The sequence below is a fragment of the Seriola lalandi genome, unplaced genomic scaffold, assembly GCF_002814215.2.
Source record: "Seriola lalandi dorsalis isolate HSWRI2012SDOR001 ecotype SW California unplaced genomic scaffold, Sedor1 jcf7180002054965, whole genome shotgun sequence".
NCBI lineage: Eukaryota > Metazoa > Chordata > Actinopteri > Carangiformes > Carangidae > Seriola > Seriola lalandi.
Genome location: NW_019525516.1, coordinates 770,878 through 793,859, shown reverse-complemented (window position 1 = coordinate 793,859; position 22,982 = coordinate 770,878). Strand labels below are relative to the sequence as shown.

General features: G+C 40.7%; 3 protein-coding genes across 6 annotated transcripts in view; 1 reads left to right on the top strand and 2 right to left on the bottom strand.

Annotated features, from left to right (window-relative positions):
• Positions 1-41: 41 nt before the first annotated feature.
• On the bottom strand, positions 42-7,791 carry get4 (guided entry of tail-anchored proteins factor 4). The gene is made up of 9 exons (XM_023395541.2): positions 7,604-7,791; positions 6,483-6,561; positions 6,194-6,275; positions 5,346-5,495; positions 4,915-5,053; positions 4,300-4,440; positions 4,027-4,102; positions 3,010-3,082; positions 42-2,847 (listed from the first exon to the last, which is right to left on the bottom strand). Exons 1-9 carry the CDS (start codon positions 7,741-7,743, stop codon positions 2,756-2,758), a joined length of 972 nt encoding a protein of 323 aa, XP_023251309.1. The 5' UTR covers positions 7,744-7,791; the 3' UTR covers positions 42-2,755.
• A 775-nt stretch (positions 7,792-8,566) lies between these two features.
• On the bottom strand, positions 8,567-13,551 carry LOC111646137 (SUN domain-containing protein 3-like). The gene is made up of 9 exons (XM_023395555.2): positions 13,429-13,551; positions 10,953-11,043; positions 10,673-10,839; positions 10,491-10,550; positions 10,246-10,368; positions 10,009-10,130; positions 9,679-9,852; positions 9,487-9,576; positions 8,567-9,193 (listed from the first exon to the last, which is right to left on the bottom strand). The coding sequence occupies exons 2-9, from the start codon at positions 11,039-11,041 to the stop codon at positions 9,080-9,082; spliced, it is 939 nt and encodes a 312-aa protein (XP_023251323.2). The 5' UTR covers positions 11,042-11,043; positions 13,429-13,551; the 3' UTR covers positions 8,567-9,079.
• mrtfab (myocardin related transcription factor Ab) overlaps positions 12,773-22,982 on the top strand; it is a 42,301-nt gene continuing 32,091 nt past the window's right edge. Inside the window, exons 1-3 of one of the 4 annotated variants that reach the window (XM_023395517.2) lie at positions 12,773-12,849; positions 13,550-13,611; positions 17,774-17,959. In XM_023395517.2, coding sequence (XP_023251285.1) covers positions 17,836-17,959 — 124 coding nt within the window. In that variant the 5' untranslated portion in view covers positions 12,773-12,849; positions 13,550-13,611; positions 17,774-17,835. The other 3 variants (XM_023395523.2, XM_087170876.1, XM_087170875.1) reach the window with 3 other exon arrangements.

Sequence of the window (22,982 nt, the reverse complement as noted above, 5' to 3'; positions counted from 1 at the left end):
CCACTACACGGTGCATTGAAAAAAAAACAGACAGGAGAGCGTTTGTTTGAAGACATTCTCAAACTCTTCTCAGTTGTATTTTATTTATTCAATTAGTGAATCATTGAAAAGGCAAACACTCCCCTTAAGTTCTCAAAGGAAAAAAAAAATATCAAATACAAAAGCTGTGACGATGTTCACTGAGACACACACACACACACACACACACACGCTCACACACACACACAGTAGGCCTTTGGTCACACACCTTTTTTTTTACTGCCAGATAATTAAAAGGAGAATTTTGACAAAACTGACTTTCAGGTTGGTTTAAAAGAAAAAGAAATCTCCAGAGGTTTTGTTCAGTCTTTCCCGACGTGTCAAACGAAGCGAAGCTTTGACAGCTGACACTGCGTTAGAAAGAAACGTGTGTGATATGAGTAGGAGTAGCATGTTCTGTGACATTGTTTAGTTGGTTGATCTCATTGGAAAACGTGTCGTTGAGGAACCTTGGAGTCAGTTTTGTCTTGAATTTCCCTTTCGGATGGTCGATGGTGGTTTGACAAAGAGGCCTGCAGGAGGAGCCGGTCACCAGAGAGAATCCTCAATCTGAACTGGGACTTTTCATGACGTAAACATTTTAATACAATCCTGTAAAAGTCATTTAAATAATTGTTTGCAGGTTGTTTTTTTTTTTTTTTTCAGTCTCTGATGACCGCTGCTGTTAACCAACTCTTTGACTGCCACATCACTGGTCTCTTTGTTGTATCTTCAACATTAGATAGATGCAATCACAGCAGAGCATGTACACCGACAACTCAACACTATTCTATCTGTCCTTCTGTAGCACTAAGACATTGAGCCAGCCAGTCCTCTATGGAACACATACACAGCCAATATTAAATAAATACATTCTGACGTAGAAGTAAAATGTGGAATAATTCAATACATTATTAAAACATTATGATGAAATGGTATTTCAGCAATCTTTATTTTATCATCACTTATTTTATACATTTTTCATGAAAATAAAAATGTTGAAATAACACTTCCAAAATATTTGTTTTAAATCATGTATTGAATTAGTCATATTTATATTTTACTTTATGTATTATTTAATGTTGGCCCTTCTGGACTCCCGTAGTCCCACACATATAATTACATAGAAGTTAATAAACACTATTCTACATTGGAAGACCTGTGGACATTCCTAGTTTCCTAGTATTTAATAAAAATTTTGACTTCACAGGGGGGATTTGACCCCTCTAGATTATCTGGAGTACAGTTAGGGTTTAAAAAAAAAAAAAAAAAAAAATCCTAAAACAGCAAACTGACAAGACCTGGACTGATCGAATGTCACTACGAGGACAAAACGAAGCTGAAGGCTGAATGATGTGAGCAAAGAAAAAACGAGCTGTCAGGGGGAGCAAGCGGAGTGAGTGTGTTCTCTGAGGGCCGATGAAGTTAACACTGATGGGCAGCTGCTAATGTATCGTGCACAGGCTGAACTAATGACTGATCCAACTCCAAGAGGAACTGTTTAACAGAAACAAAAAGGAGAAGAGAAACGGAGACAAAAGACAAAGCCAGAAATAGTCATGTAAGCAGCAGGCTTAAATATCAGCATTTTATAACATGCAAAGCAAGATTCACTCCAACAGACGGGTTTTCACAGTGTCTCATTTTTGCTCCTCTCATCTCCAGATCACTTTAAAAAGAGCCTAAGTGCTTCAAACATCTCACTGCCAGAGTTTTTAAGGGACCTCTGGCATCTGTAACAAGGCCGACAGTGGATCTTCCGGCACAGTTTCTCTCGGAGATGGCGCAAACAAGCTCAGCAGCAGTTCAGCAAGTGCACGTTTAAAAAGTGAGACCTCTACGCTGGAGCTATTTGTGTACAGACAGCTCGATGTTTGTAGCAATTCACTTGGATAAAAAAAAGAAAAAATGACAGCCACCACTATGATCCATAGAGGAGACACTGAGCAGAAAAGATTTGTTTGGTTGAAATTCAAGTTGCAAGATGACCTCTGATAATAAGTTACACAGATCTCTGATGTCTTTTTCTTTTGCCCAAACAGACGATGGACAAACTAGAGATGAGAAACTGAAATGTGACCTTGGCTACAAGTACAATTTAATTTACCACTGACAGAAGAGACTCTTAACGGAACAAGTTGTTGATAAATGCCAACAACTGCAACAGCCACGGCTCTGATCGAACTCCGTGTGGCTGTATGATAAAGAAAACAGATGGATATTTGTAGTGAGTTGCCTAAACCCTCATAATGATGTAATGAACAATACGCAAAGGGGTTTCACTCGGCATCCTATCCTCTCCGCTGGGAGACTCCCATCTCTTTCGGAGCAAGGTTTTCACAAGGAGAGGACAGTGGGATCTGCTGTTTAAAAATTATAAACCCTAACCACAGAGCAAGAGTCCCAAACTAACAAAATAATGATTAAAATAAAATAGTTTAGTCTTAATAATAATAATAATAATAATAATAATAATAATAATTCAACACAGGAAGAGTTTGCAGTTTGGCGCAGTCAGTCCAGGCAGTGCTGACGGGGGTGTTTTGGTGGCCTGATTCATATTCTGATTTTGGACTGGGTAGGTGGGATGGGGTTTCTGGAAACAGCGCGCCTCTGAAAACATCGACCAGAGCCTCGCCCCATCCCTGTTGTCGAGGTGACGAAGGGAGGCGGGGTGGTCTTCCTCTTTTTTTATTTTTTGTGTGTTCATTTGTTCTCCTTGTCCTGGGCTGCAGGCTCAGTCCAGCTCTATGGGACTGCTGTCCTCCTGGGCTTCTTCAGCCCCGTCATCCTCCTCGCCAGCCCCCATCAGGCTGTTCAGCAGGTTTCCTGCACGATGAAACATAGTGACCGTCATTCTCACGGAAAACGTTCAAATCAAAACCTTCCAACTTCCTTTACAGTTGAAAAGGAGCACAAACACAGGTGATCAGTAATTTAGGTGCAAATAATCCGTAACATCTGTTGAGATGAGCAAAGCCTTCCACTCACCTAGCAGTCCGCCATATGATGGGGACTGTTTGGGTGGAACGCCAAAGAAAAGCTGTCCTATTCTGTCGAGATACTGAGGATCCGGGAAGATGTTCAAAGGAAGAAGAGCACAAAGAGACACGGTTACAGAATTACAGTCCAAGACGTGGAATATGTTTACATGGAAATATTTCATGAGAAGATATTAGACAATATTTCAAACAGGACACTAGGTGGGTTTCCCTCCACCTGATTTTATGCCTTTCAGTAAAGCTTCAGCTCAACTAAAGAGACTGAATGTAAAGTTCCTTAAATTAATACATGAAACAAACATAGCTGTCGTATTTCCATCATGTTTTTCACCATTTTTTTTTACCATGTCTTGTTGCGGCCTCTTCTTCTGCAGTAGTTTTAATGGCACTGACGGAGAGTTTGTGCCATTAGTTGTTTATCTTGATGAACCAGCCTGACAAGGCTTCGGTGAGAGTTCAATGAGGGAGATCTCTTCCCTCATTTTGCATTTTGCCTCTATGGGTTAATATTGGCCATATACTTCTGATCTCTCTCACTTCCACTTTCTCCGTTCACAATCCCGACATCGCCATATCTGACCTATGACCTTTCTGCCTGCGCTCCTCGAGCCAATCGATTACTGTATGCCGTTCTTTAAATGTCACTGCAAGTCCGCCCGTCTTTCAGGCTACTATTGCACAACCTCCATGATGTCCAAGGACACTTGTCCTCCATCAACAACCCAGCTGGCTCTACTACACCACCACCAGCATCTGTACTCGAGGGGATCCCATCTATCGACATATGGGCCTACGTTTAATGAAGATGCTTTACCTCGATTTGATCTCTCCTTATTGAAATATTCACATGGATGGAAATGTGCATTCATTTGGATTTTCTGAATTTCTTAAAATGTGTTTAACATTTCCAAATTAGGTTGCAGTATGCAGACATAATACTTCAGTCATATTACACTAGCTCATTTAATACAAGATGGATAGGTGACATGGTAAAGAAATGACTCACCTCATTATACATGGGGTCCCTCTTCAGGGAAGGTTGATATTGTTCACATAACACTGTGAAAACTGTTAATTTACCCCTGAAGCAACAAAGTGAAGAAAAGTTTTAAAAACTGCATATTATTATCTTCAATCTATTTAGTAAACACAAATCATTTACTGATTTACTTATGTCAAGCATTAGAGGAACAAGTTCAACAGTTAAGACAATTTTAGATACTACTGTTTTGTTTTTTTTTCAAAATTTTCGAGCATTAAATAAAACATTTTTCCTCACCCATCCACTGCCAGCAGCAGAAACCAGATAAAGTTTAGTAGAGGCTGGACGAAGGGAGGGCCCTTCTCTATGGACGGGTGTTTCTCTGTGTATGTGCTGAACACCACAGAAGCGCTATTTTTGTTCTTTAAGCAGAGGAACCTGGAGGGGTTGGGAGTTGAGAGAAGGAAAGCGCAGAAATAGAAAATAGTACAGACAGTAAGAACAAAAAGGAGATAAGGATGGGAAAGAAAACATGACAGAAAGTGTGACACACACACACAAAGGATGAAGGAAAGCAGAGAGAAAATAAACACAGATTTTCAAAGACACTTTAATCAAACTGCTGACAAACAGGAAATGGATATGTCTGCAGGCTGGCATGTTGAAAGACGATGTATCAGTGCCACTTTCTCCCCTGCACACACAGATCCTGAATTCAAAGTCTATACCGTAAATCTAATAAGCGGCTTGGATCACATTTACATTTACAGTTACTGGACATTACAGACAACTGCTGCACTCATTTACAGATTAGAGGTTTGACATTTGAGACACTGACTTTTCAATTTCTACACTGTGACGATATATAAAAAGACGGGCAGTATGTTATAAGAGTGCAGGAGTGACACTTACTGTAGGACGGCCTGCGCCACAAACATGTCGACCTCACTGCGGAAGCCTCGTGACGCTGAATACTCCACCAGCATCTGTGCGCAGCCTTCCCCATCAGACGAGTGCAGGAAGTGGTAACGGGACTCACTGTAGTTTTGCTCTGAACACACAAATGTCAATATTGTGGCTATTATGACATTCACTTGTGCTCACGGCAGCTGGTGTGGTAGAAAGAAGCACAAACACCAGCCACTTGCTGAGAGAGTGGACGGTGGCCTAAGCTGATGTGTGTCAACAAGCATCATGGTGCTGCTGTTGTGTGGATTCACATATTAGGCTTGTTATGACTGACTTAATACTGGTTTAACGGTTACAGGTTCTCAACTATCCTTTGTGGTAAGCATTTGTTATTATCCCCTACACATTATAAAATTGAATGATTAACTGATTACCTTTCCACAAGGTGACAGCTAGCAGCTGGTGTAGTTTTGGGTGACCCAACTTGCCGGACCCTCCTGTGGACCATTTCAAGGCTCTGGAAACAAACGCTACTCTCTCCGGGGAGTTCTGGTCCATCAGGCTGAACAGCTTAGCCAGGCTTTCTGCTCAACAAACACACAGTCAACCCCGACAACATCAGAGGATTCTTATGTGAAAAGTCCCGCAGTGCCGTCCTCCAGGAAGCTGGACTGAATGACTGTCATGATAATCTAAGGCGGCAGCATTTATCAGTGATTATGTAAAGAGGAAATGTCACAAATTGATCCAGCAGGTCAGTACAGGATCAAGGCCAATCAAAAGTGGAACTGTATTGGCTTTATACAGTGCATTCGAAAAGTGTTCAGACCCTTTCAATTGTTTCACATTTTGTTAAGTTGCGGCTTTGTGCCATAATTAAAAAATAATTCCCTCATCAATTCACACTCAATACCCGATAATGACAGTGAAAACAGAATTTTATAAACTTTTGCAAATGTATTAAAAAGGAAAATCTAAAATATCACATTGACATGTATTTAGACACTTTGCTATGATGCTTGAAATTTAGTTCAGGTTCCTCCCATTTCTCTTGATCATCTTTGAGAGGTTTCTACACCTTGACTGGAGTCCACCCGTGGTCATTTCAATTGATTTGACATGATTTGGAAAGGTACACACCAGTCTATATAAAAAGGTCTCACAGCTGACGATACATATCAGAGCAAAAACCCAAGCCATGAGGAGGAAGAAACCGCCTGCAGAGCTCAGATAGGACTGTAGATGAATTGGTGTAATTTAAAGGCTCAAGGTTGCTACTCACCTAATATTTCATCTTCAACTTTTGTCTCAGATTTCTCCAACACTTCTAGCACCAGCATGGACAGGTCTGCTGCACTGTTTTGCTGCAGGTGAAACAGAACAAATTATATATTTTGCAATCTATATTTGTATTTTCAGGAATACGGTGCCTTTTCAATCAATCTATTATGAATTCACAACCCAACTGCTTCTTAGGTTGCAAAACAGAAATTCCTGGCTACAAGTACACAAAATTCTGATTTCTACCAGTAACTATATAAAGGCTAACAGAAATCAAGTGTTGCATATACCTGGTTATAGCTGAAGAAGAGTAGAGCGCCATTGTACATCAGCTCCCTGGCCTCAGCATGTTTTGCCTGTGACATGTACCTGATGGAAGACAGAAGTGTTAGCATTACATATTAGGTTAAACTATCTGCTTGTCGAGACCGCCACGAGCTGTTTGCATCTTTTGAGACTATTAGATACATGCACGCTGGTTTTGCTTGACATACACAACAAGGGAACAATGAATATAATAACTTTCTTTAAGCCCACAGGCCAGCTGCAGTATTTTGCATGTGTGGCAGGATTTCAGGAGTAGATACTGCAATTATGACTTTTAGTCATGACTAGTGATCCCTCAGTGGTATGGAGAAGGTTTGTCTTTAATTGGATTGGATTAGAGCAAATCATCTTGTCTAATAAACTATACTGGAGGTATATATCCAGCCAGTTTGGCAGCACAACTAATCTGTTCATTACCCCAACAGCGTCCAGGTCCCTTGGAGCAGATTTACACCATTAAGGGTGTGAATGTTCCTCATTGAAACACATACACTGGAAAATAGACCAACCATGACTAGGCTCATCCTAGATTCTACAAATCTGACCTGTGATCATATAAGCATTGCCAGTTATAAATTACGAGAAAACAAATGTATTAAGCAAAAACATGTCTAGCCATCACAGCCCAGACTGCGGTGGTGCAGTGTGGCTATCTAGCTAAATGCTAACACAGCTGGACAGCTTCAGCAAACATGTTTATTAGACAACGGCGGTTGGCAAAACGATAATCCCCTATATTCGGTTATTTAGCACGTGAAATATCTTTACCGATTGCACACAAACTCAAGCCTGTCTGGCTGTCTTGCGTTAGCAGCCAAGCTAACTGCTTCGGCTATCATTAGCTGTTAGCTATGTTGCTAACACGTAGCTAACCAACTATCCGTAGGTAGCCGTAGATCGACAGCACAGCTGTCCAAACAAACAGACGGAACAACATCAGTGGGTGGGTCCGTGGTGAAATTCAACCAATCACAAACGGGCAGGTAGAGCAGCAAGGTTGACAGCAGAATGATCTGGAACAGGCAGGCCCCAAAGCCAAATGACTATATACAACTGCATCTACGATCACGAAACGATGTCTTACCTAAAAAATAAAGTCCTGTACATTTGATGTGCTTCATAGTAATCCCCTTTTTCTACACTGGCTCGCAGTTTTCCTTCAACCCTCTGGACGCCTCCACGGTTTCTGGCACTGGAGCACCTCAGAGACTCCTGCTCCGACATCGTCGTTGCTCCGCAGCAGCGCTCCGTCTCAGTCCAAATGTTGACACTGGGAAACCGGAAAGCCTTAAACAGAACGGACCCTCTTCGCTTGCCGTAGCCGGCGAGGCGTAGTAGGGAGGTTGTGGGAACACGGGAAAAGTTCACGAAACCTTGTGACTAGCAGACAACACCATGAATGCAGTATAGTAAGGGAAGATCGGGGGAAATAGAAATATATTCGGTGGTTAGTGAGGGATGTGGTTTCATGCGGTTTGAGCGGTCACTCCCTCGAGCCAGTTCTTGTTCTGTTTTTTCACCGTTATTGACTGAACACTTTGTCAGTTTATTTAAGAAGCAGGCCCTCAAAAACAAAAAGGCGCTTTGTTAAAAATAAATAAATAAAAAAAATACTGTAATTTCAAAGTAATTTAATATAAAGTCTATTGCACGTTACAAATTGTATATTATTTTACATGGACTCGCACATTGAACGGCACATTTTTGCATTTTAGATAATATTTTGCTAAGGAAATGCAGAATTTTCTGTCATACAATTATGGTGTCAACACTTTAATTATTTTTTATTTAATATTACACGTCTATAAAGCTAGGGTGCTCAAGAGAGAGACCGATTAAAAACAAGAATGGTCAAAAACAGTTGTTGATATCCAGACTTTTTTGCCACTATTGGTGAAGCTCTAAAATTACTGCATCCTACATTTCCCATAATATAACTAAAGCGTGATTTCATTGGACGCTACCTGCCGGGGAAACGCCCACATCTTTCAAGTTCCCAGTTTGTAATGCTATTCAATGAGGATTAACACATGACAAGAAGTTCATCTTTAGTGGTTGAAGATAGGTGAGGCAAGAGTAAATTTATTGTAACGTGTAAATTAATCATGGATTAATGGGGTTGAAAAGGCTGCTGTATATACCCTGCAGCGTATCTTGTGAAAGGAAATGGAGGAAATGATAGGTCAAAATGCTACAGAGCAAAAAACTTTTAAACATAAAAAATTTTAAACAGCAAACAGCTAGCTGAAGTGCTGAGCCATTGCAGATAAACACACTATAGGGAATATACTTTTCTTATTCTCAAGTCTGATACCTTGTTAAGATGTGAATCCATCCCCCTGTTGTTAATTGCTCAAAATTATTTACAATGTATATTATTTTGGCCAAAAAACACCTCTAGTTCATTAATCTAAATTAAAAAAAAAAGGAAAGTATGTGTTGACGTTACCGTAGAAAGACTTGTTACTAGACTTGTTGACCAGTTTGTGCTTTAGCAAGATGGATAAATGATAAATGCATTTATTGAGAAAAACAAAACACTCAGAGAAAAGAATTACAGTTATACAGGGAGTTCACCATGAACCCTGAAGCTGTAGAGGCAGGTGTTGTCAACGTTTCCCCAGTTGTTCTCAATCTGTAGCTTCACATATCTGAAGACACCACTGTCTGGATTCTGGAAGGAAACAGGAGGGAGAACATTGATAAAGACGAGCAGGTGCTCCTGGCATCTGTGTGGACCACATGGTGTTTACATGCTTTGCATCTGTTATTAATAGCAGCTCTACGTCTATCCTATAGTTAGTTCAGCTGAAGCAGTTTTCTGCCATGAAAATGGTGGGAAGAAGTTTTGTTCTCAGTAGAGCACAGTTAAAGCCATTCTCTACTTTTGCAATGTGTTTGAATGTGACCGATTAAAAGAAACGTATGTGCATGAGAGCTGTACTGTATCACACATGTCATACTTACTGGCAGTTTGAAGGTCTGAAATGCTGCACCGTCTTGATCATAAGCCAGTGTTCCCAAATAGGACCCTTCCTCATCCACGGTCCTCATTCCCTGAAAGATGAAGAGACACAGAGATCAGTTGATTTGAGTTGCACTGTGGGAGCAATAATACGAGGACGTCTTCAGGATGAAGAGAGAAAATGTGTAACTTACGTAGATAGAGAACTCCCTCGGTGCGCTTGCGATGTAGCCATAAGGCGACTGGCTTTTTGTTATGTGGCCAAGTGTCACATGAGTGATGGAGATCGGGTGGGACAGTGAGATGAATAAATGTCCATTGTCCCCAGAAAAGCACCAGCATTGTCCAGGATGTAATGATGTGTGTCCCTGATGGGCAGGAAATCAAACGTTTCAGTGTCAACAGTTCATAAACTTTAATAATTTTATATTAAATACAAGAAGTTGCAAAAGAGCAATTACAATACACGGTAAATCAATCACTGTTAATGTAGCATTTTATGACTGTGGCTGTGTAACTCCTACCTGAATCACTTGTCGCTGTCTTTTGGTCGAATAGTCCCAGTGAAAAATTCTATCCCACATTAGTCCTATGTGTTTTAGAGGCCAATATGTATCTGTAGATAAATTGTGCAAAACTGTGGCACCTGCAGACACAACCGAGGGAAAACGTACAGAATTAGAAATCAACCGAATATATTCTATTATAAATCACACGTATGAATCATGATGACACAGATGAAGATGGTAAAGATTTCTTACCTTGCGATTCTAAGGCAAAGTTAGGTATTGTGTCTGCCAGATGAACAGGCATGTTTATCTGCTGTCTAAGTGATTGCACTTCCTCTAGGGTTTTTTTTAGTTGAACATGCATGTCTGTTATTTCTGATAGACACAAAAGAAGAAGGTTAAAAACTTTAGTTTCATTAGCAAGGAAGCTCTCAGTTCTAGGTTTTACTCATGTTCTAGAAATGACTGTTTGTAGCAGGAATTGTTAAAGCACTCACCAAAAGCCAAAAGGAGGCTGAGGAAAAAGCAGCTGACATTCTTCGCAGATAAGCTACTCACTGTTGTGACCACAGAGAAGGACAAACAGGGTGTTTAGAGCTTGATAACAAAGTAAAAACATATCTGAAACTGGTCTTTCTCATATAAAGTGCCTTGGTTACAGGTGAGAGGCAGTCCTTACTGATGTTTCTTCTGGTCTGTGTCCCAGTAACAGATGTCTCATGGGTCTTGGTATTATGTGTCTCTGTGGCGTCATTCCCAATATGATCCTGATTGTGCTCCGTCATGTTGTTCAAAGAGTGTGCATTGCGGTGAAGACGGCGACGGCCTCTCCGTCTGCTGAAGATCCTAAAAGATACAGTAGAAGTTAGAAAAGACTGGCGTTTGTGACGATTGAGAGCGTCGTACACACACACAGCAGGTTTACATGCAGAAAACACACAAACACCGCGACGACTTACCTGTATAAAATCTCCCTGTAGGAAATACCTGGACTTCCCCACTCTGTATAATACCCTGCTTCTATCAGACGATGACTTCTTCGCACCATGACTGGAAAATGGTAGAAAGACAGAGGAACAATCATCAGTGACACATACTGATGCAGTTATACACTTTTATATATCATATATATATTATACATTGATGCTGTTGTTCTGTCAGCACATGCACTTGTCTTCCCTCTTTGTATTAATAAGCATTCACTTATAATTGATCAAACTTACATATGAAGTGTGAGGTCTGCAGCTCTGCTGGTAACTTACTTCTTACTTTTATGCTCGGAAAAACCGAGAATGAGTGAAAATCCAGGTCAATGTCAAGAGATTAAAAAAACAACTTAAAGTACTTGTTATTCCGAATCAGACGTACATTTAAACACTGGAGAGGTGCAAACAGACTGATATCGAGGCTGAAATCTGCAGCTATAAAGTCTGGTTGTTCAGCTGTGACATATAATTCTATCATTCTCTCAGCGTCATAGTGAGTCTGTGGAATGTTCCATCATTCTCTGTGTGAATTATTTATTCATTATTATTTAAATCACACATTCAACTGAGTTCTCCCACTTAAATTAAGGTGACGTTTTAGTTCATATTTCTTTTGTATTATATCGAAGTACTATTATGCACCAAATGTATACAAACCACCCAAATACACTAACATTTTTTTTTAATCATATTTGATTTATTGTCCTATGTCATTTTTTTTAATTTACTTTAATAACATCAAAAGTTTTTTTCAGTATGTCTAGCTTATGTTACTAAAAATTAAACTAGGTATTAAAGTTGTTAGATTTATTAAAAGATTGAACTAAATAAAGTAGTCAGACGTTGTACCTGAAACTGTTTATTTGTTTACAAGAATGTATACAATGCCATTTCAAGTCAGCAAACACAACACGACTAACAAAGTCGAAAATGAGGTTTAAGTTCCTAAAAAACTTCCTAAGAAATTATAAGGAAAATCTGGATCATTAAATTAAAGCTTTTTAAATATTTCAAATATCAATGAAAAGGGTGTATTGAACAAGGAATTAAATATAATGTAAAGTGGTCTAACTTCACACTGTAGTCATGTGTGTATTTATAAGACAAAATCTAAATGCACTTTTTTATTCTGTGCATCTACCACAGAATTTTTATTCGAGACAATAAATATTACACATGTCAATCACATCCAAAATAAATCATTACAAATGCAGTAAGTTAACACTTTAATGTTGGAAAGCATAAACAGTAAACCACACTACAGAAGACCAATGCATTGTAACATTCAACTGTAAAAGGTCAGAACACAACTGAGGTGCTGCTCACCTGGATACCTTGTCAAAGTAACAACACACCTGTATGTAAAGTAATGAAAGTGCAACTGAGTCAGTAATCTGACGTGATAACCAGTAAATGCATATTTATCATTATTTATCGTTGTAGAAAAATGATAAATAATGAACTTGGGTTGTCAACAGTGATTTACAAACCTGTAGCTCTCGCAGTACATGTAGTTCAACACTAGGTGGAGACAAAGATCGTACAAGAGGCGGTATCTCCAGCTTTAAGTACTGCATACCTCCACCTCTTATTTACTCTCTCCGTTTCCTCAAGTTAAAAAAAACATACATATTGTATTGGAGACAGCATTATGTCTGACATTTGACGGACAGGACTCCGCTTTACTGTCTCCCGCTGAAGAAGGAGCGGCGGGGAACTGGTGAGGAAGGTGATGTGAAGGAAGTGGCTTTTGCGTCCCACGCAGAGGAGGGTTTTCCGGTTAAAGTTTCCTTTGTGATTCGGAAGTGGCAGTGTGATGCCAAAGCCGTTTATCCTTACAGACACAACACACAAGTGGCGACCATGATAAGTAAGCGAAAAAAAAAAAAAAATACACACATTAAATAGATAGCTTCAGAGCAACTAGTTTGTTTTGTGTTTGTTTGACACGAAACCCCAGCTTGACAGACAGACGTGACTGCGCTGAACAAGCTAGCTAGCGGGTTAGCTGCAATGCTCTGGCTGTTATAGCATGCTAACGGTAGCTAGCTAACTTGGGGTGTCTGGCTGTCTGTGGTGAGGAGGGGAGCCGAACCGGTTATAAGTGTAGTCAGCGCTAGAAATAAGTACGTCAATCTGTTGTTGGTAACCTTTTCGCGTTCATTAAGTCGTGTGTGTGTGTGCGATTTTACATTGTAGTCTCACTTATGTCTAGACTGTTTAGGTTAACTCCCACCCAGACAAGCTAACAATAGCTTAGCAGTCTGTCTGTTTTGGACAGTGACAGCTGTAGGCTGCTGCCCCATGACATCAGTGGAGAGGCCTCCTGCAGCGTGGATTCGTCTAAACCTTATTATGAGTTCTCATGATTATTGTTCAACCTCCTCTATTCGTTACACAAGAGCCTTTTTCACATGGTCACAGTTGTACAAATAGTTTTGCTGCTCACCATCATAATCCGTAGTAGAGCAAAGCAATGGACTGGAACAGTTAAACTGGTTTGGCAGGGAAATAGATAAAAAACACAGTTATTCTCTGTTGAAGTTTTGCTTTTTTCTTTTCTTTAACAGAACCGATCGAAGCTCTGTCCTTCTGAGATGGGAAAACGCCCCTTCAGGATTTTGTAAAACAGGTAAGCAGCAAGCCTAGTTCCTAATCTGGCCTAGTTTATGCCAGAGTAGTAAACTACATCCTTTACTTGGCTGCTGCGATCTGAGAAGGTGTTGCAATTCTTGGTAGTGGTTTTCCTGTGTCTGATAGTGAAGAAAGCATGGCTGTCAGCAGGTGTGTACCTCTGTGTGTGCCAGTGTAACTGTGATAATATCTGACAGGCTAGTGTGGGCGTGTGGAGAGGAATGCTGGAGTACTTAGTATCTCTGCTTAATGCATTGCACCTGAACAGTAAACACTGCATGTTCGAACAGCAGCACTCTTTTATTAAAAAAAGGATGAAGCAACTGAAGTTGCAGTGAGCATCTCTGAGAGGCCATCTGTTTAACTATGCAAAACCTGAGATCAAGGTCACTGTAGTGTCCAGGGCTCTGTTAGGTGAGATTATTTAGGCATCGCTGTATACACTGCAGAAATATAAACCCACATATACTTTCTCATCTCATTGCATCTTGCTGACAGGAGGTATGCATTTCATAGTGATGTTCTGCATGAATCAGAGATAACATGTCACCGTGAGAACACAGTAGCTTGCACCATTATTAAGCATACACTGTGTCCTAGATACTAGTAATGCATTATCGAGTGTTTGTCAAAGTACTGTGTAATTTCCCCCATAGAAATATTTTGTAATACTGCATCCGTCTGACCTGCGTTTTTAGCACCACTGGATTTCACTGCCATATTATGTCCTTCCCTTTCTAGATCAATTTCCTGGTTTGTTGTTTCTCAGTCTTAGCGGAGACACTCGTGGCTCTCCTTGCTACACTTGCTTTGGCTGTTAACATTTTGTAACGTGATTTTCAAGGTTGTCGTACACGCAAGACTCAATTTTGTATGCTTTAGCTTAGTGTTCTTCTTGGCAGTAGGCGAGTAAGATAAGCAGATATACCAGAGGATTTGCTCATTGATACTGTCGGGACATGACAGAACAATGGCAAACTCTTTGACTGAAGGATATCAGATGGCATAATAAGTAAACAGGATGGTGATTACTAAGATTTATTTTAATATGTCTTTATTACAGATACTAATTTAGGTTTAAATATATCATCCCATACAAAATAATGCTACTCTGAAATCCATGCAACAAATTGACAAATCTATCATTACTACTTGGGGGAGAAAAAATGAGAGAACTTCAACAAGCTCACAGGGTAGTATGGCTGGGTATTGAACCTCAGTAGTTGTTTGCTACTGACTGAAATGTCTTTATTAGATGTGTTTTCACCGCAGGAACTTTCCCTGGGGAATATGAACCTTCTGAGGAACTCAGTTTCCCTACCTGCATTTCTAGCGGAGGAACCAGCGTCTAAATTAAGTTCTTGGGGGGGATTGTTTTACCTCGAGAAAGATCCCTGCTGGGAGTGTAGTACCTTATGAAGGTTCAGGAGTTTTTAAGGTGTGGCGTACAGCGCTGAATGTTGCTGATTGGTTAGTTACGCTGGCATTAATCAGGATGGAGCAACAAATGCGAAAGGACTGTGATTTCCTCAATGTTTTGCATTACTGTGTATAGCAGGCACATAAATAAAGTGCTTCATTGCTTAATAAGTCCTCATCACACTGTATTTTCATGTTAGGCAGACATAGGACGTCAGGAAGGGCTGTTCACTCAGCTTCTTTCTCTGATGACATCCAGTGACTAAAATCCTTCATTTGTTTAAAAGTTACAGTTTATAAGGTTTTAAAAAGTGACAGTGATGCGACTTGAAACTGGCGCTTGTGGATAACTCTGAATATGTAGTTAAAAAATGTAATTTGTATCATATGCTAACAAGCATTGCATAGGTCTTTAATGTTTTAAATTTGACATGATAAGACTTGCATCCTGACAGCCTGAGGCCAGCGACATAAAGTGAACATTTAGAGCATCATGTGGTTAGTGTGCCGCTATTCAGACATGTGTGCGCCGGCATTTGATTGTGAGAGAGAAGAGTGACATCTCAGACAACACTGCCTCATTGTTTTCGGCCCCGCTGTGCAGTAATGACAGAATCCCCATCAGAACCCCACAGCTAGAAAACACATATTTGCAGAGAGAGCAAGAGAAAGACCAACACACAGCATAGCAGCAGGTCTGCCTTTGTAAACAGCAATTAGTGATTGGGTGCCCAAGTTACTGGGCCTGCTCGGCCCAGAGGAGTGTTTCATAAAGGAAGATAACCAGTTACACCAGGCTTACTCCAGTAAATCAGGAAAATCTTCCATAAAGCAGGTGTAAATAAATTTGATGCGAGTTACAATGGAAACATATCCCTTCAGACAGTTTAATCTCAGACGGGTTTGTGTGTAGGCTTAGCTAGGTTTCATGCTTAACCAGTTTGTATAACAAATACACCTGCCAGTCTGAAGCACAATGTTTTCTCTAATGTTCCTCCCCTGCAGTCCCTCATTACTGCGGTGCTGTGAACACATGTCAAAGTTGGTGTAAACATGGTGGAAATAGGCCTGGGCAATAATTCAATATAAAAGGTTGTCATATTTCTTGACATGTTTTTGATCAACAATTTCATGTTTTCCAAAGTAATAATAGTTTTTTTTCCTTGAAGACTTTTAGACTAGTAATAGACTAGTGAAGACGAGTAATACCTGTGATTTTCCTATTTTTTAAAGTACACATTTGTTGGGTCTGTGTTTTAAAGTAAATGTATGTTGCATCTTGTTTGTTTTAATCCGTAAAACAGCAAATTGTCATTTATTCAGGTTTTTATTTTTTATCTTTTGTACGGATTAAACGAGAGAGATACAGCGTGATCATCAGTGGGCTTTAGAGGTGCTGGTAGGTGGATTACCTTTGGACAGAGCCAGGTTAGCTGTTTCCGGTTTTTGTGCTAAGCTAAGTTAACTGGCTGCTGGCTGCAGCTTTGTATTTACACACATACACCTTTCCTCATCCAACGCTCAGCAAGAAAGTGCAGGAGCGTTTCTCCCAAACTTTTGAAGTCTTCCTTTAAGTCATGAACTTGCAGTTATTAAGCCAGGCCTCTTTTGCTCTGGGTTGGCTTTATCAATCAGTTAAACTCTGATTTGTGTTGTTCACTCAAGTCAACCTTTTCCACATTAAGCCCCACTTCAAATTGGAAAATTCCCTCTCTTTTTCCCAGAGGGAGCGAATTTGTCTTGCAGCCAGACGACACAGAACAAAACACAAACACACAGACAAAAACACATGCTTTTTTTTTTTTATAACTTCCTTTATGAAGTAGCTCCAACTCTGAGGGCAACTTGTCAGAGAGGTTAAATATATGGAAATCACACTGAGGTTGTTAAGAAGTGAAAGGGAAAAAAAAGAGAGTTCTGCCTTTCTAAAGCAGCGGCCACAGCAACAATCGTAAAAGCTCAAACATGCAAATTCTTCCCTGATGGCTGATTTAATCCCCCAGTCTGCAACCTCACATTCTTCCTCGTTTTGCAGTTGCTTGTGAGAGAGACACAGAGAGAGAGAGAGAGAGAGAGAGAAAGGTGCTCTGTTTTCTTTTGGGAATAACTTTTTGGCTTGTTGCAGCCTGTAAAAGTGCCCCGGGTACCATTTATCTCTATGTTTTACTCCATTGCTTTGTAGAATACTCAGCTCTGATTGGCCAATAAAGACAATCCGATGTATTAAATTTCTCAACATGTAACACTGGTGGAAAAAAGGGAGGGGCTGCTTCAGAGATTAGAGCTAAGGGTATATTTACTTACATTCATACAATTTACCGTATAATGTTACCACACTTTACACTGGAAAGAGCAATATATACCTTCGCCTACACCTACAACTACAAAAGTGACTCACTTGTGTTGGTGTCATACTGTTCGAGATAGCAGTAAAAGCCACGGCTCATTTTCATAGTTGCATCTTTGTATTTCATCCTTGTGAACTGGCACACGGCTAGAAAAGACTAGACGCAATGACAGTACCACAGGATGTGTGTAAAATGTGTTGAAGGTTGATGCTGTGATGATTTGATGTTTGCCATTTTGCATCAAGACAAAAATTAGTCAGCAATCGTATGTGCTCCATAGCTAAATTATAAGATGCTTACCTGTCAGATAATGCCACGTAATACATGCTGCACTAATGTTCTTAATTAGACATTGAGATAAAACAAAACTTAATATTTTACAATTTGCCACAGGTCTCTCCATCACCCTGGCAACGTTACACCCACAGAAAGGGGAGGAGCCGAGTCCTGGCAGCATGGAAGTGGCTGGGACGCCAGGCTCAGCCCCGAGCCCTCAGAGCGAGTCAGTGACCAATGAGCTTCAGGAGCTGTCCCTTCAGCCTGCGCCCAACCTGCTGCCTCTACAGGAGCGCAAGAACGGTGAGGCGGTGATGCATGCTTCTTTCCAGGACTTTAGTGTCACATTTTGGTGTGATGGGTTTTGGATGGATTGGTCAGAGAAGCCGGCACTCGAAGTCTTTTTCAGCAAAAAATGTTCGTCCTGGCTCAGGTTTTTACTGAGTCAAACTTGAGGCACGAACTGTTATGTCCAATGAAATACGAGTAAGCACACGATTTAGCTAAGATCTTAACGCTACTGTTAATTTCACAAGGATAGTATAAACTACTGTAGGGTGTTTTGGCTTCCAGAATAACTTCTCTGTGTGTTTTTGATGCAAAGCTCTTCTTGACTTCAACACATCCTCAGGCAGATGAATATGAAAACACTATTGACATTTGAAAACTACAAGTCTACAGCACTTGTTTTTTTTTTTACATAATTTTTCAAAAAGTTTCTTATTCCTTTTTTTGTTTGACAAATAATACATTACATAACAGCCATCGTTTGGTAAGGAGTAGGACAGACGGCCTGGTTACTTTGCTTATCAGTGAAAGCTCTATTCTTGTGTCCCACATATCATAACTTTTCATGTGTATGTTTACTGCAGTGTAGCAGTCATGTGGGGACATTTTCTATGTGTTGTGCATGTTGCCCTTTTGGCCTACCGACTTACTCATGGCTCTTTCGTGACCCGATTTTGTAACGCAAACTTAAGAAATCACAGACGAACTACATTTTGTCACAACTGTCCGCTTTGTTCACTACTGTATTTGGGTGATTACAACATCAAGCTTGTACTTATAGATCCCCCCCCCCCCCCCCCCGGTTATAGGAACAGTTCTTTGTCTGAGCTACTGTGCGAATGTGCAGCAAACACTGTTCCATCACTTTACAGACCTTGCAGGCCTGTGATCTTGCTTCCATCTCAAGTGAATATTTTGGCTTTGCACTACTCATCCTTCGCAGGTGGCCTGTTTCCAACATAAATTCCTCCAAACTAAAAAAAAAAGTGTGCGTGTAGAACTTGTTACGTAAGTTGAGGCTAAGTAGAAAGTGGGAAAAACCACTTATCTGAGAGACAGAAGTTAAATGTCAGATGTGTCTGTATGTCTTGTTCATTTGTCAGTGGAGAGCTTACCTCACCACAGAGGGCGTTCAAAGGCAAGAGAGACATAGAGATTTAAGTGCTAAGGTGCGTGCGTGTGTATGTGTGTGTGTGTGTGTGTGTGTGTGTGTGTGTGTGTGTGTGTGTGTGTGTCTGTGTGTACGTACAGTGTGTGTACAGAAGGCTGTGTGCACTGAAGTCTCCAGAAAGAAGGGAGTAAAGAAGATGCTGTACCTAATTGGCTTGCTCCTCTGTGCTGACCTCCTGTTACAGTAGATTAGAGTGTGCTGCACATTTGCTGCTTAAGACTCTGTAGGCCTTTTTGTGTCTGGAGTTAGCTTAAACCACTTGGCTCTCTGTGCAGAGGAACGTGCATCGGCTTCCCTTGGGCTGAATCGCTGTGGGGAACTAGAGTTCGCTGCATTTATGTATTTGGTTTGTTAAGGTTCACACTGCCAAAGTGAATCAGACCCTACAAATAAAAGTCACAAGCACTTGTCTAATGGACAGAGTTTGTCTAACATGAGTTTTTGTTGACATAAAATAATCTGATTCAAGTCTTTGGAAGTTAAGCATAACATCCTCTCTCTAATGTTAATGAGTAACGGGTGAATATTGGCGCACAGGGCTGAAATTATAAGTCAATTAATCCATTAGTTGATCAACAGAACATTAGCTAGCAACGATTTTGATAATTAATTAACTGTTGAAGTAATTTTTCAGGGAGAAATGTCAAACATTAGCTGATTCTAGCTTCTCAGATGGGTTTGGTGCTCGTTTGTATATCACTGTATGCCTTTGTATATATGACATGAAGCACTTTGAACTACCTTGTTGAAAGTTGTCGTTCCTCATAAATGAACTACTTCCTGGTTTTCGACTTGTTGGCTAAAACAAGAAATTTGAAAGGTGTCGCTTTAAGCTCTGGCACATTATGATGGGGGTTTCTCACAGCTACAACAATCATTAGATCAGATTAAAGTTAGTCCATGGTTCATGTTGTTATGTTTTGTTCCAAGAACCAACAACTGCTGGCTAACAGATGTAAACATCTGTTAGCCATCCATAAAGTCTGTTTTTTAGGTTGTTTCCTGTTCCTTCAAATTATGTCATCACATCTAAAATAACACACGACAACTGGGAAGGTAAAACATTAACACTCACATTTTCAATTGACTTACTGCAGTTATTTAGTGCCACACCATCTCCTGTCCTGACGTGGTTCTACTAAACTGCTCTAAACATGATTCGGGGGGGAAGCATCCAGGAAAAACAAAACAAATATAATCACACCCACAGAAAAGTAGGTGCACTTTGGTTTGTTTGACTTCATCTCTTCAACATGACAAACTGTCTGAATGTTTCTGCCACCAAGTCAGACACAATGTGACACAGTCTGTTAGATAAGCGAGATATCGGCACGTTGGTCAGCCCTGGCACAGCGTGAGTGTTACTTGCACACAAACACACACCTTGCCATATCGGAAGACTCAGCCACCCTGGCCATTGTTCCAAGCTAGGCGTTGGTTACCCGGTTTTATGGAGACAGGGTTGGTGGACCTGCTGTTGATTTGTCAGGAGAGGAAGGTTAAGCAAGGTTAGACCAGTGAATGATTTACCATCTTTTGGGGGGGGGGGGGGGTTTGAACAGTGCATATATAATGCATAATAAATATATATACAATAAAAATCTACAGCAGAAACAGAACTTGAAGCACTGTACAGCTGTAACCATAGACTGCAATAGAATTAATAAAAGCAGAGGAAACTGTATTTATATACATGACCAATATTTCAGGTAATGTTTACATCATTTAAGAAATGTTTAAGAACGGGCCAGTGACGAGTAGTCACAGGACTGTGTTTACCTCACAGAAACACACAAAGACACACACTCTCTCACACAGCCTCAGGCCACCACTCCCAAATTTAAACAACCCCTGCTCTTATTGGCCTATTCCCTATACACTTCATTCTTCTAGCCAGAAACAGACGTGTTGCTGCAGGTACTCCTGCAGCTAATGTAGCACGAAGATGCTTTCAGAGCACTGGGGAGATGCATGGCATGTGAATTTCTATATGCATACAGAACATCTGTGGCGATAAAACAGTGCGGAATGCCCACATAGTAAAGCTTATCAAAGTTTTATCTCTGACAACACGTTATGCAATCTCTTTACTGCACACGTTTCCTTCCTCAGTAACAGACGAGTGCTGCAGATTTATTGTTAAACACGTGTGTGTGTGTGTTTGTGTGTATATATATATAGTGTATATATAGAGGTGACATGTTTTTCAGGATGAGGATGAGAGACAAATGCTTAGGTCATTGTGTACTGGTGTGCAAGTGTGTGGGTGTGAGAGAGAGAGAGTCAGCTTTTATTCAAGAATAACTGACACCAGAGAATGGCCTTAAGAAGCAGTTTGCATTTCCTGTCCTCCCAGTCACAAACATGCCACTGAATTGTCCCACAGCAAACAAAAGGCGATCACGGTTGTTTTAATGATGTGATTCAGATCATTCAAAACTTCGAGGTGGAGAAGCTAGTTTGAGTGTGGGAGTGTGGGTTGCCAAGGCAGGAGAAGAAGGAGGAGGAAGGGGAAGAGAAGAGGAGGAGGAGGTCATGTCTGAAATGGCAGTATTGCATAACTTCTCAGAGACGGAACAGAAGGAAAGCGAGGGAAAATGGAAAGCAAGAAAGGGGGTGTGTGTTACTTGTGTTTAAGGAGGTGAGGCTTGGTTTTCTATTTTTCAGTTTTTACTTCCAAACTGGTTGAGAGACAGAGACAGAGAGAGAGAGAGAGAGAGGGAGAGAGAGACCAAAAGTTTTTTTTTTTCATTATTTATTTTTCAGAGGAGCTCAAAAAAAAAGTTCACATGAGCAGGAGGGAAAAAAAGGTGTTGCCACAGAGAGTCTGGAAACCCATGGGTGGACCTTGTTGTTATCCAAGGCGCAATAAGGGACAGGCACACAGACCTACACACGCCCTCTCTGACGGGGTGTGCACACACTCGTAGACAGACAATCCAGAGAAAGGGAATGTGAGGTGCGCTGCTACCTGTGGAGTACCAGCTGCCGGTGAGAGGAAAACGTGTTTTTATGTGGCTTTTCTCTTGCTGGACTTCTCTTCAGCCTTCTACCGCTGTTGTGTTTTTTTTTCCACACTGTTAACTTTGCATGTGTCGGGAGTGTGAGTCGCTAAACTTGCCGGGAGGGTGAAGCTTCCCCTTCAGCATGGTGCAGAGGGATATGACTATCCAGTCAGGTAATATCCATTTCAGTGCGCTGTTTTTCTGCTTTTATGTCTTTGAAGAATAATGACAGTGACTGAAAGTTAACTGTGAAGTCTAACTTAAGCTGAACTTAACCGACTGCAGGTGTGGTGTGAGTTCTTGCATGTGTCAGTAAATGTTCGGTGTATTGACACAGCAGTCTTAAGAGCTGGTGTATTTGTTTGTATGAGAATAGCTGCTCTGCTACACAGCTGCAAAAAACTCACAAACTTTAAATATTCTTTTCCTGTGACACATACCTTTTACTATCAACCAAACCTGCTGATATTTAGGGTTGGAAACAGTGATAAGCTTGATCACAGTTTTACTGGAAGCTCGTTGAGACCGCACTGAAGATAATTGCAGCTACAAAGGAAAACTTCAATTAAAAGAAGAAATAAACCGCAGCCCTCCAGATGTTACCAAATTGGATAATGATGTCGAGTGTGATGCTGTAAAAGCATTTCTTTCATAAGTCTGTGTCAGAGGCGCATAAAGCATGCAGCGAGTACAGCAGTGTGTAAATGTAGTTTTTAAGAGTTGAACTTAAAGGGTCTCGAGGAGAAAGGGAACAGGCGGAGTGGGAACAGGAGCCGTCCTGACCAGATGAATAGGTGGAGCAGGTCAAAAGGTGTGGTTGATGAGGTGAGCTCTTCTTAGGCAATGACAGGGGCCCCCCCAC